Source organism: Leptonychotes weddellii, chromosome 6, assembly GCF_054177405.1.
Source record: "Leptonychotes weddellii isolate Sample4059 chromosome 6, ASM5417740v2, whole genome shotgun sequence".
In the NCBI taxonomy this organism is placed as follows: Eukaryota; Metazoa; Chordata; class Mammalia; order Carnivora; family Phocidae; genus Leptonychotes; species Leptonychotes weddellii.
The window spans coordinates 2,605,616-2,619,042 of record NC_138374.1 but is presented as its reverse complement, the minus strand read 5'-3'; the positions used below and the strand labels follow the sequence as shown (position 1 = coordinate 2,619,042).

At 55.8% G+C, this 13,427-nt stretch overlaps 1 protein-coding gene across 2 annotated transcripts in view; it reads left to right on the top strand.

The window, feature by feature from the left end:
• The window catches only part of MGMT (O-6-methylguanine-DNA methyltransferase), a 255,691-nt gene extending 243,054 nt beyond the window's left edge, over window positions 1-12,637 (top strand). For both annotated transcript variants that reach the window (XM_081823290.1, XM_081823291.1), the window contains exons 4-5: window positions 3,524-3,663; window positions 11,221-12,637. In XM_081823290.1, coding sequence (XP_081679416.1) covers window positions 3,524-3,663; window positions 11,221-11,430 — 350 coding nt within the window. In that variant the 3' untranslated portion in view covers window positions 11,431-12,637. The remainder of the gene's footprint in view (window positions 1-3,523; window positions 3,664-11,220) is intronic.
• The last annotated feature ends 790 nt before the right edge of the window (window positions 12,638-13,427 follow it).

Sequence of the window (13,427 nt, the reverse complement as noted above, 5' to 3'; positions counted from 1 at the left end):
AAGTGAAAAGCCCTTGGAAACTTGAAAACTTATCAGATAGTTACGGTTTGTGCCATGGATACCCGGCCATTGGATGCCACGGCAAGGGAATCCTGCAGGAGCTTGGGCTCCGCGCTCTGCCCACAGAGACGTGGCAAATCGATTTCACAGACCCTTGCAGGCAGCACCCTGCCCAGCCCCAGGAGAGCTACTGCGACGCTCTGCTGGCAGGGCCCAGGGGGCAGCCAGCCTTGTGTGGGCGCCAGGCACTCCTGTGTGTGTGCACCTGCATGTGCCACCTGGCTGTAGCCCGGTGGTGCAAAGCCCCGAAGCCCCAGGGCAGCTGAAAGACGGCCCTCTGGCAGAAACTGCACCCTACAACAAAGGGCACCTTGAAAGAATGAGTCTGCCCCCAAGAATTCAAAAGCATGGTGCTCTCCCTCACTGGAGAAGAAGTAGCTGAGTCTCAGCCTTGGTTTTAAAAAGAACGGTCTCTGGGCCCAGCCCTGCCGCTAACCAGCGGTGCTCAAGCTTGACAGTGTGCCATGGGGTGCAGGACATGTCTGTCCCTGGAGCTCTCACGACGGTGTTTGTCACCAGGGAGGAGGCAGAGGCCCAGGGGAAGGAAGACCCTGGCCCTGGTCAGTCCGTCCCAGCCACAGTGTGGAGTTGGTATCTGCCTACCTATCTTGGCACCCTTATCAGAGCCACACTTGGCTGAGTCAGTCTGGGTGCACCAGAGAAGGCTCCCCGATCTCGACTCCCACAAGTGGCGTGAGAAGAGCTCACATAAAACCCCGGTGTCCACGACGTGGAATGACGTCCTTCATGGCCAGTGTTGGAAAAGCACCTCGTCAGCCCCTGGGTGGCTGATGAACTACAGTCCACCTAGAGAGGATGCAGAAAGCAGTCTTGGTCGGGTTGGGTGTTCATGGTGGGCACGTGCAAGTGGCCACCCACACGGAAATGAAAATGGCTATGTCCTCCTTAAGGTAAGGGAGCTCTGAGCAGCCAGTCGGCCTCCAGCAGGGCCAACCTTGGCCCCACCACATGACACGGCCCAGCTGGCCATCCTGGGAGGCCAGGAGAGGCAGGAGAAAGGATGGGGAGGAGGAGGAGAGGGTGAATGTGGCGGGCAGAGGCCGCTCCACACGGCTCTGGGGTCACTCCCTGGGGAAGGCCGTAAATGGGAGAGAGAAGCCTCATCATCTGATGGCTGCCCTTTGGGCCATCTGAAATGCTGGTCCAGTGCTACGGACTTATGTGGACACCTCAACCTCCAGGAAATCTATTTTCCACATCCACGTATGTTAATTTTTATGAGCAGGTTTTACTACGTTTTAGAATGATCTTTAACAACTGAAAGTACCAGCCCCTCCTCAAAAGGAGAGCAGTTTCATCCTCTGATTTTGCACAGGTTAGGGTTAAAGGCACTGTCGCTGAGAGCTGCTCAAACTAATTAATGCATTTGCTCCCTACAGGGTGAAATTGAGTTTTCAGATACATTTATAAAACGATGTGCTTGATTGCTAAATATTGCGTTCTTGAAGCTATTTTTCCTAATATGTTGCACGGTATGTACAAGGTGAGAAATTATTTCCCATGAAAAATTGACAGCGAAGCTGCAAATGTTTGATAAACTCCGTGCTCATACACAGACACACGAATGTTTTATTATACGACACGTTGATGCCTGGGAAGGGAGGCGCTGGTGGCGTGGCCCGGGCTCCCGGTGCAGGTCGGGGCTGGCGCGGGAGCGTCTGTGCCTCAGGGAAGCTCGCGCAGGCACCTCTCACCCTGGTCCTCCAGGTCCGGTACAGTTCCAGGCTCTTCTCCTGGAAATCCTGGCGGCGTCCCAGAGAACAAACACGGACGACTTCGCGCTCTCCCAGGAAGGCAGGCGACGGGCCTCGGCGACGGGCCTCTGCACCGGGCACGGTCTCCCTCCTGGCTGCTTGTCTAAGACCGACGCCCCGAAATCGCTTCCTCCCCACGTCATCACCAGGCCCCCGGCCCGGCCTTCTCTTTTTTTGTTCTTTTTGTGTTTTTGTTTGTTTGTTTTTAAGTGAGGCGTAACAACAACAGCAACAATGATAATGATGAACAGTTTGATTCCAAAACCTGTTCTGAAGAAATCACAGTAAACAGAGTGTGTTTGCCTAAGGAAACCCTCCGAGCAATCACCCAGTAACACAACTGCATGTGCTAATGAACCCAAAGCTGTTAATGTGGTTTCTTCAGTTAAATTGATTCATGAATTTTGAAGAGAACATTATCTAATGAATTTTCTTTGAATAGAAAGCAATTAAAAGGACAAATCAGTCTGATTAACCCCAAAGTCACCCTCCTGCCACAAATGGTGTACAGTTTGAAATTATATCATAAAAAACTAGAGCACATTTGCTATCTTTTTGCCCTCTACTAATCCATGTAAATTAATGAACAACAAAGTTAATTTCTTTGATGACCCTGTTCTAGGATCACCTGGATTATGCTGATGTTTAATTTGCTTAATGTTATAATAAAGACTAAACAGATTTTTTTTTCCAGTGAAGTGATTATCATTCCGTTCAGTTAAGAAGTGATTTTTATTATTTAACATGCATGTAAGGGTGTGTTTCCTTTAAGAACCAAATCGCACTTTGCCGGCTTGGCACTGAGTGTAATTAGTCCCGTTACGGACGCACTCCGGCTCGCCGCCGCTGCTCCTGGAAGCCTTCCCTTTGTTGTCGCCACCGAGAACTCCCGCCCCCGGAGGGCTCGGTGCCCCCACCGTGGGGGATGCCGCTCCCTGTCCAGTGCTCCTGGTCCCTGTGTTCCCGTTGGAAAGACAATAGGTATCGATTCACACCAGCCTCTTTCACAGCCTGGGAAGCTGCTCTAAAACCTGGAGGCTGAAGGAGAGAACGTCCTCGTGCATTCGCCTGTTCATTCCTGCAGCGGGATGAAGAGCAAATGCAATTTGATGTGGTTAGTCAATTAAAATGGGAATAAAGTTATTTTATTTTTGCTGCCCTGTTCATTACAGATGCCTGTAGCCAAGGTCACCACCAGCCCCGTGGACCGTGGTGTTTGGCATTCTGAGCCTGATTGCTGCTGGTTGTGGGCAGCTAGCATAAGTCATAGCCCAGCCCGGGGCTTCTTGTCCCTTCTGTGTCCCAGCTGAAGGTGGACATTAACCAGTGGCGTAAAAGGTTCTGAAGTCAGTAGGCAGGCAGGGCCTTCTGTGCTTAGTAATTGAGCTGCTTGTGAATTGGCCCACGCAGGTCCTGGAAGAGAGAGCATCACACGGTCCCACGTGGAACCGGGGGAAGATGGGAGGAAGTTGCAGCTCTGGGTGCACAGCTGTGGGGTGCTTGCAAAGGGGCCAGCCCGCGCGGTGCTGGGGACATGCCGATGGGACCATGCGTGAAGGCCGTGCTTTAATTGAGGGTAACACCTCTGTTTCTGTGGTGTGTTTTCTGTTTCGGGACTGGCAGCTCTTTACATCAGACCTGTGGGAGCCCTTTGTCCACATAACGTCATTCTGTGTTCTGCCTTTCAGATTCATTCACCGCACAGGTGTTGTGGAAGCTGCTGGAGGCTGTGAAATTTGGAGACACGGTTTCTTACCAGCAACTCGCAGCCCTGGCAGGCAACCCCAGAGCAGCGCGGGCCGTGGGCGGAGCGATGAGGAGCAATCCCGTAAGTTGCGGTCAGCATGATGTCAGCTTGGCCGCAGTTGGTGGGTGGGCCTGGGCGCTGCGCTCAGGGGCCGCGTGAGGTAAGCGTGTCCCCCAGGCAGCCGGAGCCACGCTGGGTGAGGAGGAGAGGAAGGGCTTGTGATGGCCCCCCAACCAAAGAGGCATGGGGGTCACTGGTAGGTCTGTGCCCCTGGCCCCCGTCTCTGGTGAGGGTGATCAGGAAGTTTTCGCACAAAAGCACCCCCCGCCATGCATGTTGGAACCACGGGAGCCCCTTGTCAGAGGCAGGACCAAGGAGGACAAAGCCTGGAGGAACTGTTGAGTGGACATTCATTCGTCCAGTAACCGGGTGTACAGGCTTCCTCGCAGGTGCAGACACTCGTCTAGGGGCCAGGCCTGCAGCCGGAAACAAAACAGACAGGCTGACGATGTGGAGCATCGCTCAGAAGGAGACACGTCCCGGGGTGCCTGACCCTTAGGGAGGCTGGAGATCTGACACCAGGGCCTGCGCCTTGGGAACGGGGGTGATTCACCGCATTTGGGCATGTCTTCCCCAGGGGGTGGCTCCGTCTCCAAGCCCTTTTGTGTCCTTGTCCCTCCTGTGCATCTGTGGTTGGATTTTGCTGAAAGGGAGATTCACTCAAGGCAAAGCCTGACTCTCCGAGGAAGGGCCTGTGTGGGGTGGCCGCAGGGCTGTTGTCCCCAGGAGGACAGAGGACACACCTACGCCTGGACAGCAGGCCGTCCTTCTCAGCACGTCCACGTGAGTGGGGGAAGAGGCCGTGGCATGGTGCCCCCGTCCACAGAGCAGCCAGGTTCACTGGGGGACCCCACACAACCGAGTGAGACCCGGAATATTCCTATTGTTGTTAGCCCCGCCAGTGCCCGGCCGGGGCCTGCTAGCGCCTCCGTAACGATTTCCCCTGGAGCCGTGGGAGAGTCTCTGATGTGATAGAAGCGTGCCATCCTATCAGGAGGAGGAAATAGGACCATCACATCCTGGGATAGGAAACTACTAGATCAGATAGACCTCACTTTTTTTAAAATTGCTGTAGCTTTGCTGTATGTTTTCATCCCTGTTCACCGGGGAGAGGCAGCGATCGCGCCCCCTCCCACCAGATGCTGCTCGGTCCCGGCTGCCTGAGGGCAGAGCCCCAGTGTTTACAAGACTGCCTTGTTTTTGTCTAAGAAGCGACCCCGGCAGGTTCATAGTGGATCGCATGTCTTGTTCATCTAATCTGGAGAGTTCTCTGCCGTATCGATATCCCAGACGGTCAGGAGCAGTGTGTGATATGGACAACCGGTCCTGCCCACCCCACGCCTCTCTGCGCCCCGAGTCCTTGGTGACGGTGGCTCGTGAGCCCGGCCACTGTTCTGTTTCGCAGCAGTTGTGTTTTCAGCGCACTGTGGCCCGCCGTGTCCTCCGAGTAGTCCCCTCCACGTGCTAAGGGCACAGGGCTTGCCGTGCATGCGGCGTGATTCTGAATCAGATCCTAGAGTGATTTTTTTACGTTTCCCGCTGAAGTGTGAACCGCTGCGTTCCTTGGGAGGGCCCCCATCTTCTCCCAGGTGTTGAGCACCTCCGCCCAGGATAAAACGACAGCTGGGACGCTGCGGGACGCGGCTGCATGTCACGCCTGTGAGAAGCGCGCTAGCGGCTAACAGGGCTCTGCCTGGCTGTCCGCGTCCCGCGGTCGCCGTGTCCAGGGCAAATTCTCCTTCGGTCCCAGATCTTTGTCCCCCCTGCAGGCCAAGTGTCTACTCCTCGTGCCCTTTGTGGAGAGTGGCTCACTCTGCTCGCTCCCGGAGGTGAGATTCGGTTCGCACTGGTGCCCCGCCCCCCCCGCGCGGGGGCACACCTCCCGTTTGGTGCTCTGCAAACACGCGCTGCCGGGGGCGCATGGACGGCGGTGGCCCATCGCCTGCCTCGCGTGCTGACAACAGTTCCTCACTCTGTGCCGTGGAGACGCCGTCACTGTTCAGCGATCACGCTCGTGGCAATATTCAGAAACATTTATTGTTCAGCAACCAGCACGACTCTCTCCTCCTGCTATTAATCTCTATGAATGTCTCTGTTCAAATATGGCCCCAGTCACGGAAATTTATAAAATCGGATCTCACAAGGCTTAAAACTCTAATGTCCATAAAGTCCACGTATTGACATCCCTGTCTCGTGCCCAAGTGGAGAAGGGCTGTGAGGACACCAGGCGGGAGGACCGGGCAGGCTCCCGGCCCCGCTTCCCGGCGCCCTCCTGTGCCCACAGCCACCAGGCTGGAGGCGAGCCCTGGGGGCCCGTCCGGGGGTCTCTCGCTGGGCGCTGCACACGACTCGTCCGGACCCCTCGGCCTGAGGTGGTGGCAGAGGCTCTGGCGGCTGCAGGCGCCTCCCGAGCTTCAGCTCGGCCTCCCGGGGAGCCCCGCAGACCCCCAGGGGCTTCCTTAAAGTTGATTTAACACCTCCTTGGTATGGACCGCAGAGCATCCAAGAGGCGACCCAGGAACCTGGGGGAGAAGGGGGCCCTGGCCGGGGCCTGGACCACGACCGACGTGGCCGTCCCACGTGGGCGCCCCCTTCCTTGGCGCTGGCAGCAGGAGGCCCGGCCGCACAGCCCACGCCGCGCTCCAGCGCCGACTGAGCATCGTGGAGACGCACTCATTGATAATCTCTCTCTGTTCGGGCTGAATAGAGCAATTGTGCATTTCAGGAAGGAGAGTGAAAAATGGGTTTGGAATGTGGCAAAGCACCACGAAGCGGGTTGTGCATTAATTCCTTGGGTGGCTTGCAGTGAACACGAGCATGTGCTGATTCACTTTACAGCATTTGCTGTGGGCGTGGGGTTCTCTTCCCCACCAGGGGAGGGGATGGCTGTCGCTGTGCAGCGGTCTGGTCCCATCCTCAGCACGTGATTTTTCCAACTTTTCCACAAAGAACTCGCTATAGCGCCCAGGTGAGCTGGTTTGGCAGCCGTCTGGAAGCTGCGTGCTCCCACCCACCATGGAGAAGGGTCCGTTTCCTGGTAGGTCAGACGGAAGACGCCTCATGGGCAGCCCCCCACAAAAGCACCCTTCCCTCCTCCTCAGACGGAATGTGCTAAATGCAGTTCAAAGGCAATCGATACATTGCACAGAGAGTTTCCCCACTTTTTTCTAAACAAACGCATTCCTGAAGAGTTAGTTTATTCACAGATTGCCATGAGCGTTAATGACCCCCCGAGTCTTGTTCTGCCAGTCACCCAGATGGCTGTTGATAAAGATTTAGCATCATGTTCTAAGTGTCAGGGCTGTCAGTGGGGCTGAACCATTTGACCAGAAGAAAAAAACGCACAGGGAACTATTGATTACAGCTTCTCCATGTCACTTGCTCACCAGGATTTAGGTATTGATGAGGCCGCGAGTGAAAACAAGCTCTCTCCCTTGTGGGCTACTACCACGAGAACAAAGGCGAAGTTGGGAAAAATATTCAGCCAGCTCCAGAATCAGAGGGATTCCGTTATTGATTGAAAGGCCCCTTCGTGTTATTTTTGTTGGAGACAAATCTATGGGTTTGGAAGTTTTATAGCATTTGAGAAAGGGTCTGTGTAAGTGATGGATTCACGTATTGGATGAATTAGATTTCACAGCATGAAGATTTCAATGCAGCTGTGATATTATGAGCTGCTTGCTTATTGATAAAAATTACATTTTATGCAGCATGGGGCTTTAAAGGAGAGGGTATAAGAGGGTACGGATCCTTTGAAATGTCCTTAGGGCTCCAATAAATTTTGGCAGCTTTCGTTATTTCAGTAGTCTGAATCTGCCACCAAAATTAACACAAACAGAAGCCGTGTTCCCTGTTTCTAGTAACAAAAACAGCACGTCTTCGGTGAGTCCCTGCTCCCCATCGCTGCGTGCACAAGGTGAAGCCTGGCCGGGGTGGTCAGCATCCCTGTCATTCCGCGACCACCGTGCTGTGGTCCGCGTGACACGCAGGGCTGGAGAGTTCCTGGGCCACCTTTTGTAATTCCACAGCTCGGGGAGCAGGGCAGCAAAATCAAAGCACACTCGTGAAGTCTGCTCTTAAGTAGGAAAATTGAATTGGAGCCTAAATGTTTGGGAGCCTAACTTGAATTAAATCTCTCTCTCTTCATCAGTCAAAGCTTAAGTTGTGTATTATCTGATCATGTCCTCAGAGCAGTTACTAATGTGACTGTTGTATTGCATTAAAACCCTCATTCAGAGTCAATATTCCATCCTGAAAATTGTCGGCTTCTCCTTCCAACATGATGGGGATTGCAAGCTGCTTGCGGGGCCGGGTAGTGGTGTCGCTCTCAGTCCGTGAAGTGGTGCTGGGAGGAAGCCACGCCCCCCCCAACCCCCCCGACCCCGCTGCTCGTCCTCAGACCACCCTGAGACTGCGTGCGTTCCCATGGCAACCCAAACTTCTGGTCAGAATCGGGACGTGTGTGATGTGGGAGAAGTCAGGTTCCCACCACCGAAGCCAGATGACCTGCAGGGCTGGCCAGCACCCCGGGCCGTGCCCAGCAATCCGCCTCGGGCAGCTGGTGTCACGGCCAGAAGTATGGGCACCGGGTCCTTCCTCCGCTGAGCTGGAATCCTCTCTTTGCCCCTACGTTGCCTGTGGACTTGGGCAAGCAATGGAATGTGCCCCGGGGCTGATCATGCCTGGCCTGCGGCTTGTCAGGGACATGTGCTGGACCACACCAGCCGCAGAGCATGCTATCCCCGGGGCCCTGTTGAGTGCTGCATCTGGGACGGAACTGGGGACCATGCCATCTGCCCAGGGACAGGTGCAGCTTGGGGCCCACTGAGGGCACGCGCCAGGCAGGTAGGTGGTTTGTGTGGCGAGCTGAGACAGACGATGGCCAGAGGACGGCCAGATACCACAAGAAGAGCCTCCAGGTATGTGTGCTCAGCCACTCTTCTAGAAACTCACCCAACTGGCGACTGGTCGCTTTGTCCAGCTCAGGTCTTTGGAGGTGGAGCTTGGGGGTGGGTGATGCGGATCTTCTTTCTGTTGAGCTGCGGACCCAGTCGAGGGAGACCAAGAAGCCCTCACCCTCTGGGCCCCTGCGGGAGTGGCCGTTTTCTTCACAGGACCCTGGGGGCACGGCAGCCTTATGTGAGTGCACCCAGAGGGGCAGGACGGGGGCCGGACGCCGAATGGTCCCTGGTACATCCTGTGTCCCAGGGTGGGGTCTGCTGAGGAGCTGTGCCCTTCTTCCTGCCCCAGCTCAGTCTCCGGAGCTGGGCCTGCTCCTGCAGTTGGTGCTCACTGGCAGTTCTGTTCTTGTGGAGCTGTGCTCTGCACGATGCTGAGAACTGTCACCCAGCACGTCCTGGGCCTTCAGTGACTGACCCCCTGTGCCCCGTCAGCCCAGTCGAGATGGAGCCACTTCGGAATGAAGGCTGATTTACCCGGGACTCCTGGGCAGACCCTTTCCTCAGAGGCTTGAACTCTGCTGAGAATCCGCTGTACCCTCCATCCTCGGAAGTCCCTCAGGTTCTAAGTAACTGCTGGTTGGGATCTTTAAGCAAAATGACCATTCATCTGCCAGAGCCCCTGCAGTGGGAACACCACGTGCACCCTTCTGTTGAGTGGCCCAGGCGTGGGGCCGTCCCTGCTGTGCTGTGTGCTGCCCACGGAGGGAGCTCCACAGCCCAAGACACACTCCTCTCCCCTCTGTACCTCCCATCCCTTTCCTTTCCTTCTGTGTTCTGGGCCAGCTAAGAAATGGATAAAGGACATCCGGGTATTAGCTTTATTAGGATAAAGGCTAAACTAGAGGTGGTATGGCCCTGGTGGGCTTCCCAGGAATTGGCCTGGAATTAGACCCCACTGTGCTGGAACCAGCCCTAGCAGGGGCAGGTCCTGCTGACTACATCTGTGCTGTGGGGCAGACAGCACCGCCCCCCCCCCCCCGCAGGACCTCTCAGGGTGCTGAGCTGGGCATTCTCACCCCTTCCTCCCAAGATGGCTGGTCAGTGAGTCTTCCTCCCCATGGGGGGTGGACAAGGCCGGGCATGTCCCTCCTGACAGTAGGTGTCCTGCCATGTGGAAATCAAAAGCAAGGGCAAGGCTCACTGTGCCCACTCTCTATAGTGGACTCCATCCTGAGAACAGACACTGAGCAGGTCTGCCAGTAGGTATCCTTGGAGCGCCTGTCTGTAGAGCCCAGGCCATGGGAGGAGGACCGAGGCATTCCCCTGGGGGCAGCTGCAGCAAAGGAGCCTCCCACCTCTGGAGAGAACAGAGGTCTCCTCCCCTGGCAGGATTGGCTCCCAGGAGTGTGTTAGGTAGGGTTGTTGGCCTGTGTGTGGCTGTGGGAATCATGTCCCACCCATGTGACCGTGACCCCCACTGGAATCCAGCACCTGTGAGCCCGGGCATCCAGTCTTAGATGTGGAGTATGAGACACCCACAGGTCTGCACTGTGGCGGCTCCAGGCAAGGGCAGAATAACTTGCTGGGCACTGGGAGAGGGTCCTGTTGGCCTTGGGGCATTCAGTGTCTGCTAGGGAGACCTGCCTGCAATTTGGGCCCTCCTCCTTTGGGGCTTCGGGCCGGCCCGTGCTTCCCGGGGACAGCAACGTGCTGAGCTGCCAGTAAGTCGGATTGGTGGGGTTTGGCGGAGGCCTGAGGTGCACAGAGCCCCGCCTGCACCTCTTTCCTGGTGACGCACAGCTGCTCCTGGTCCCGGCAGTGGGTTCTTTTAACCGCCAGTTGGCTTCTCTTTGTAGGATTATGTTTGGGTTTGTTTTCTTCATAAGGTGACCTTGCTTTTAGTGAAGCCATTCTGTTGGCTAAGGCAAGCACCTAACCACCCGGTTTATCTCCAGAGGTGAGAGGCTATTTGAGATGGGTGGAGGGGTGAGGACGAGTGTGGCCCTGGGTCTGGAGTCCTGAGGGATTGTGGAGGTGAGTGGCATCCAGGGGTGGGTGGCCGCAGCAGTGGCCACTCAGGTGAGAACAGGTGAGGACTAGAGCTTCTCCGACTTGACAGGTATCCCGGGACTGACATCCCGTGAAGCAGGGTCAGCAAACCTTTCCTATAAAGGGCCGGATGGTAAATAGTTTAGACTTTCAAAGCAGCCACAGATAATATGGCTGTGTTCCAATAAAACTTTATTTATAAAAACATGGGGACTGTAGCAGCTGGCAGCCCGTTTGCCAATGCCTTGTTTGAGTGCGGTCTTCCCTGAAGGTTCCTGTCACTTCTCAAGATGTTTGACAATTTTGCATCCCATCCCATAACTTGGAAATGTAATTTTGAACTCAGTAAGCATCCATTATCAATTTCTTACCAGTTTTCTCCCAAATCCTAGTGTAAGGGGATTCTCTGGAATATGCCATACATTTTCCTTGGGGCATTGTGTCGCTCCTTGGGCCAGACTGAGACCCTCAGAGACCCAAGGGGTGCGCAGGGCTGAGACGGCCAGCTGGGGGCCTGCACGTGGCTGAGCCCCTCTAGGTCAGTGGTGGTCAGGGGCCTTGCTCGTGACGCAAGAGACCTCGTTGGCCCAGCACCCCGACTGATGGCGGATGGCTTCCTGTTTTCCAGGTGCCCATCCTCATCCCGTGCCACCGAGTGGTCTGCAGTAGCGGAGCCGCGGGCAACTACTCCGGAGGACTGGCCACAAAGGAGTGGCTGCTGGCCCACGAAGGCCGCCTGGCGGGGAAGCCGACCTATCCAGGGGGGGCCCATCCGGCTGGAACCGGGCGCAGGGCGCGGGGCGGCCCCTCCAGCCCCCAGCCGGCTGGCCGGGATTGAGTACGTGCAGGAGTCAGCGTGTGAGCGAGGCTGGAAGTAGCAATGTGGTGGCGCTGCTATATTAAAAGAGCTGGACGTGTCCTGAGGGATGTGGCGTGTGTGTTCTCTCTCGTTTTTACATTTCACAGCAGAGCGAGTTCGGAAGACCGGCCCTTGTTCGTAGTGAGTGTGTATCCTCGCCCTGCTCTTCCGTCTCTAACGTCTGTCGGGCCAGGGGAGCCACTGTCCTGGAAGGCGGGCACATCACGCCCCGGCCCCCGCACAGGCCTGTCGCAGTCCGCGGCCGCGTGTGTCCCTGAGAAGCTGGCGCCCCGGCCTGCGCCCCGGCTCCCTGTCCTCTCAGCCGTTGAGGCTGCCGGCCGGTGTTTTCCACTCACACCTTCCCTAAAGGCGAGGGGCCGCCTGGAAATGGTGCTCACGGAGGTTTTCCAGCTTTGCTTTTCTTACCACCAGAAAAGCTAGTGCAGGAAGCGTCCATTTTGCGTTGTGTCAGCCGAATAGAAAAGAACCACCCACCAGAGCGAGTTGGGAAAACAAATAGCTCTTTGAGGTGGGTTCGGTCGCAATGGCTCCTTTATGGGGGTCTTGCCTCGGGCCCCGGCCCTCTCCCGACACCGTTGACCTTTGTGTGCCCTGAACAGAAGGTGACAAGGCTTGCCGACCTCTCCTCCCCGGCACCCCAAGACCGAGCCTGGAAGCCAGAGGTCACACAAGAAGGTGGGTCAGCTCCTGTCCCCGGGGGCAGTCCGGAGTATTTCCAGCATCCACCACGGACGTCGGTCTGACACTTCATTATCCTGTTGTCATGTTAGCTTTATAATTAACTCTACCTGAAAAGCATAAGGGGAACTTGTAGCTATGCATGTGGATAAATAAAATAGAGCCTATGATCTATGGAGAAAATAAACTGCACCCCACTGTGCAGTAGAAAGCTGTATTTTTGTCAGGGGTTCCTGTGACGATGGAAACCACAGTCGCGAAGCTCAGGTGGTTTGTACATGTCACTCAACGCCGGGGCAGATACACAGCCTGTGATGGGCACAGTTTGGGTGTATTTTATATTTCATGTTAACACCTATAAAAGAACAAGTACCTAACGTAAAGAGACTTCTAGCTTTTCTCACCAGTTTGCGATTTAATATGTCCTTTTATCACATCAACAAAATTCTGCATTTTTCCCCTCAAAAATAAAGTGCTATGACCATTACTGCATTATCTTCTGATTTCGCTCCTTCTCCGTGCTTCTGTCTTGGAGCATGCCGTCCTGCTCCCACAGTGAGCTGCGTAGAGGTCTGACTTCTGGACAGACTCCTGAGCCGCCTTGCTGCATCGAGCCTGTCGGCAAGCTTCGAGAACTATAAGCACGGTCTCTTGGCATCTCCATGGGAGAGCAGAGGGGCTCGTTCCTGGGTTTCTGACGTGTTGGGAAGACGAGTGTGGATCTGGGGCACACTTTGCATTGGGGTTCTGAGGAGGTGGTTGTGTTGTAAATCCCGTAAGGAAAATGCTTTTCTCCAGGAACTGACGGTCACGGAGAAACATGATCACGCTCTGCCGTTCTGCTCTGCCCTGAGCAGAACAGAAAACTGGTTCTCAAAGGCAGGTTCTCCTAGTGGGCCTGGGTATGGATTTCGTCTGAGTGCTTTCCAATAGAGGGCACCATAGCAGTGCTCTAGGGCTGTGGTTGGGAGACCCCCGGCCACCACTGTCTGTCTAAGGGTGGATTTGAGAGTGGGGACAGGGTGGAGCTCTCCAAGCTGCTCTGGGTTGGTCCCAGGGAGCACGAGGCAGACCCTGGTGATGCTCCACGTGTCCCGTGCCACCCGCCTGCTGGGCACACAGGCCACCTTCTGGGCCGGGGAAGCGTGGGTCCCTTATGTGCCACGTGTCTCCCACTGCCATCTCCAGACCCCCAGGTGGGCTCCGAGGGAGGGCCCGGGGCGGGACAGCCACCCGCGCACAGCCTGCAAGGGTCCAGCCCCCGGCGGGGCTCAGCC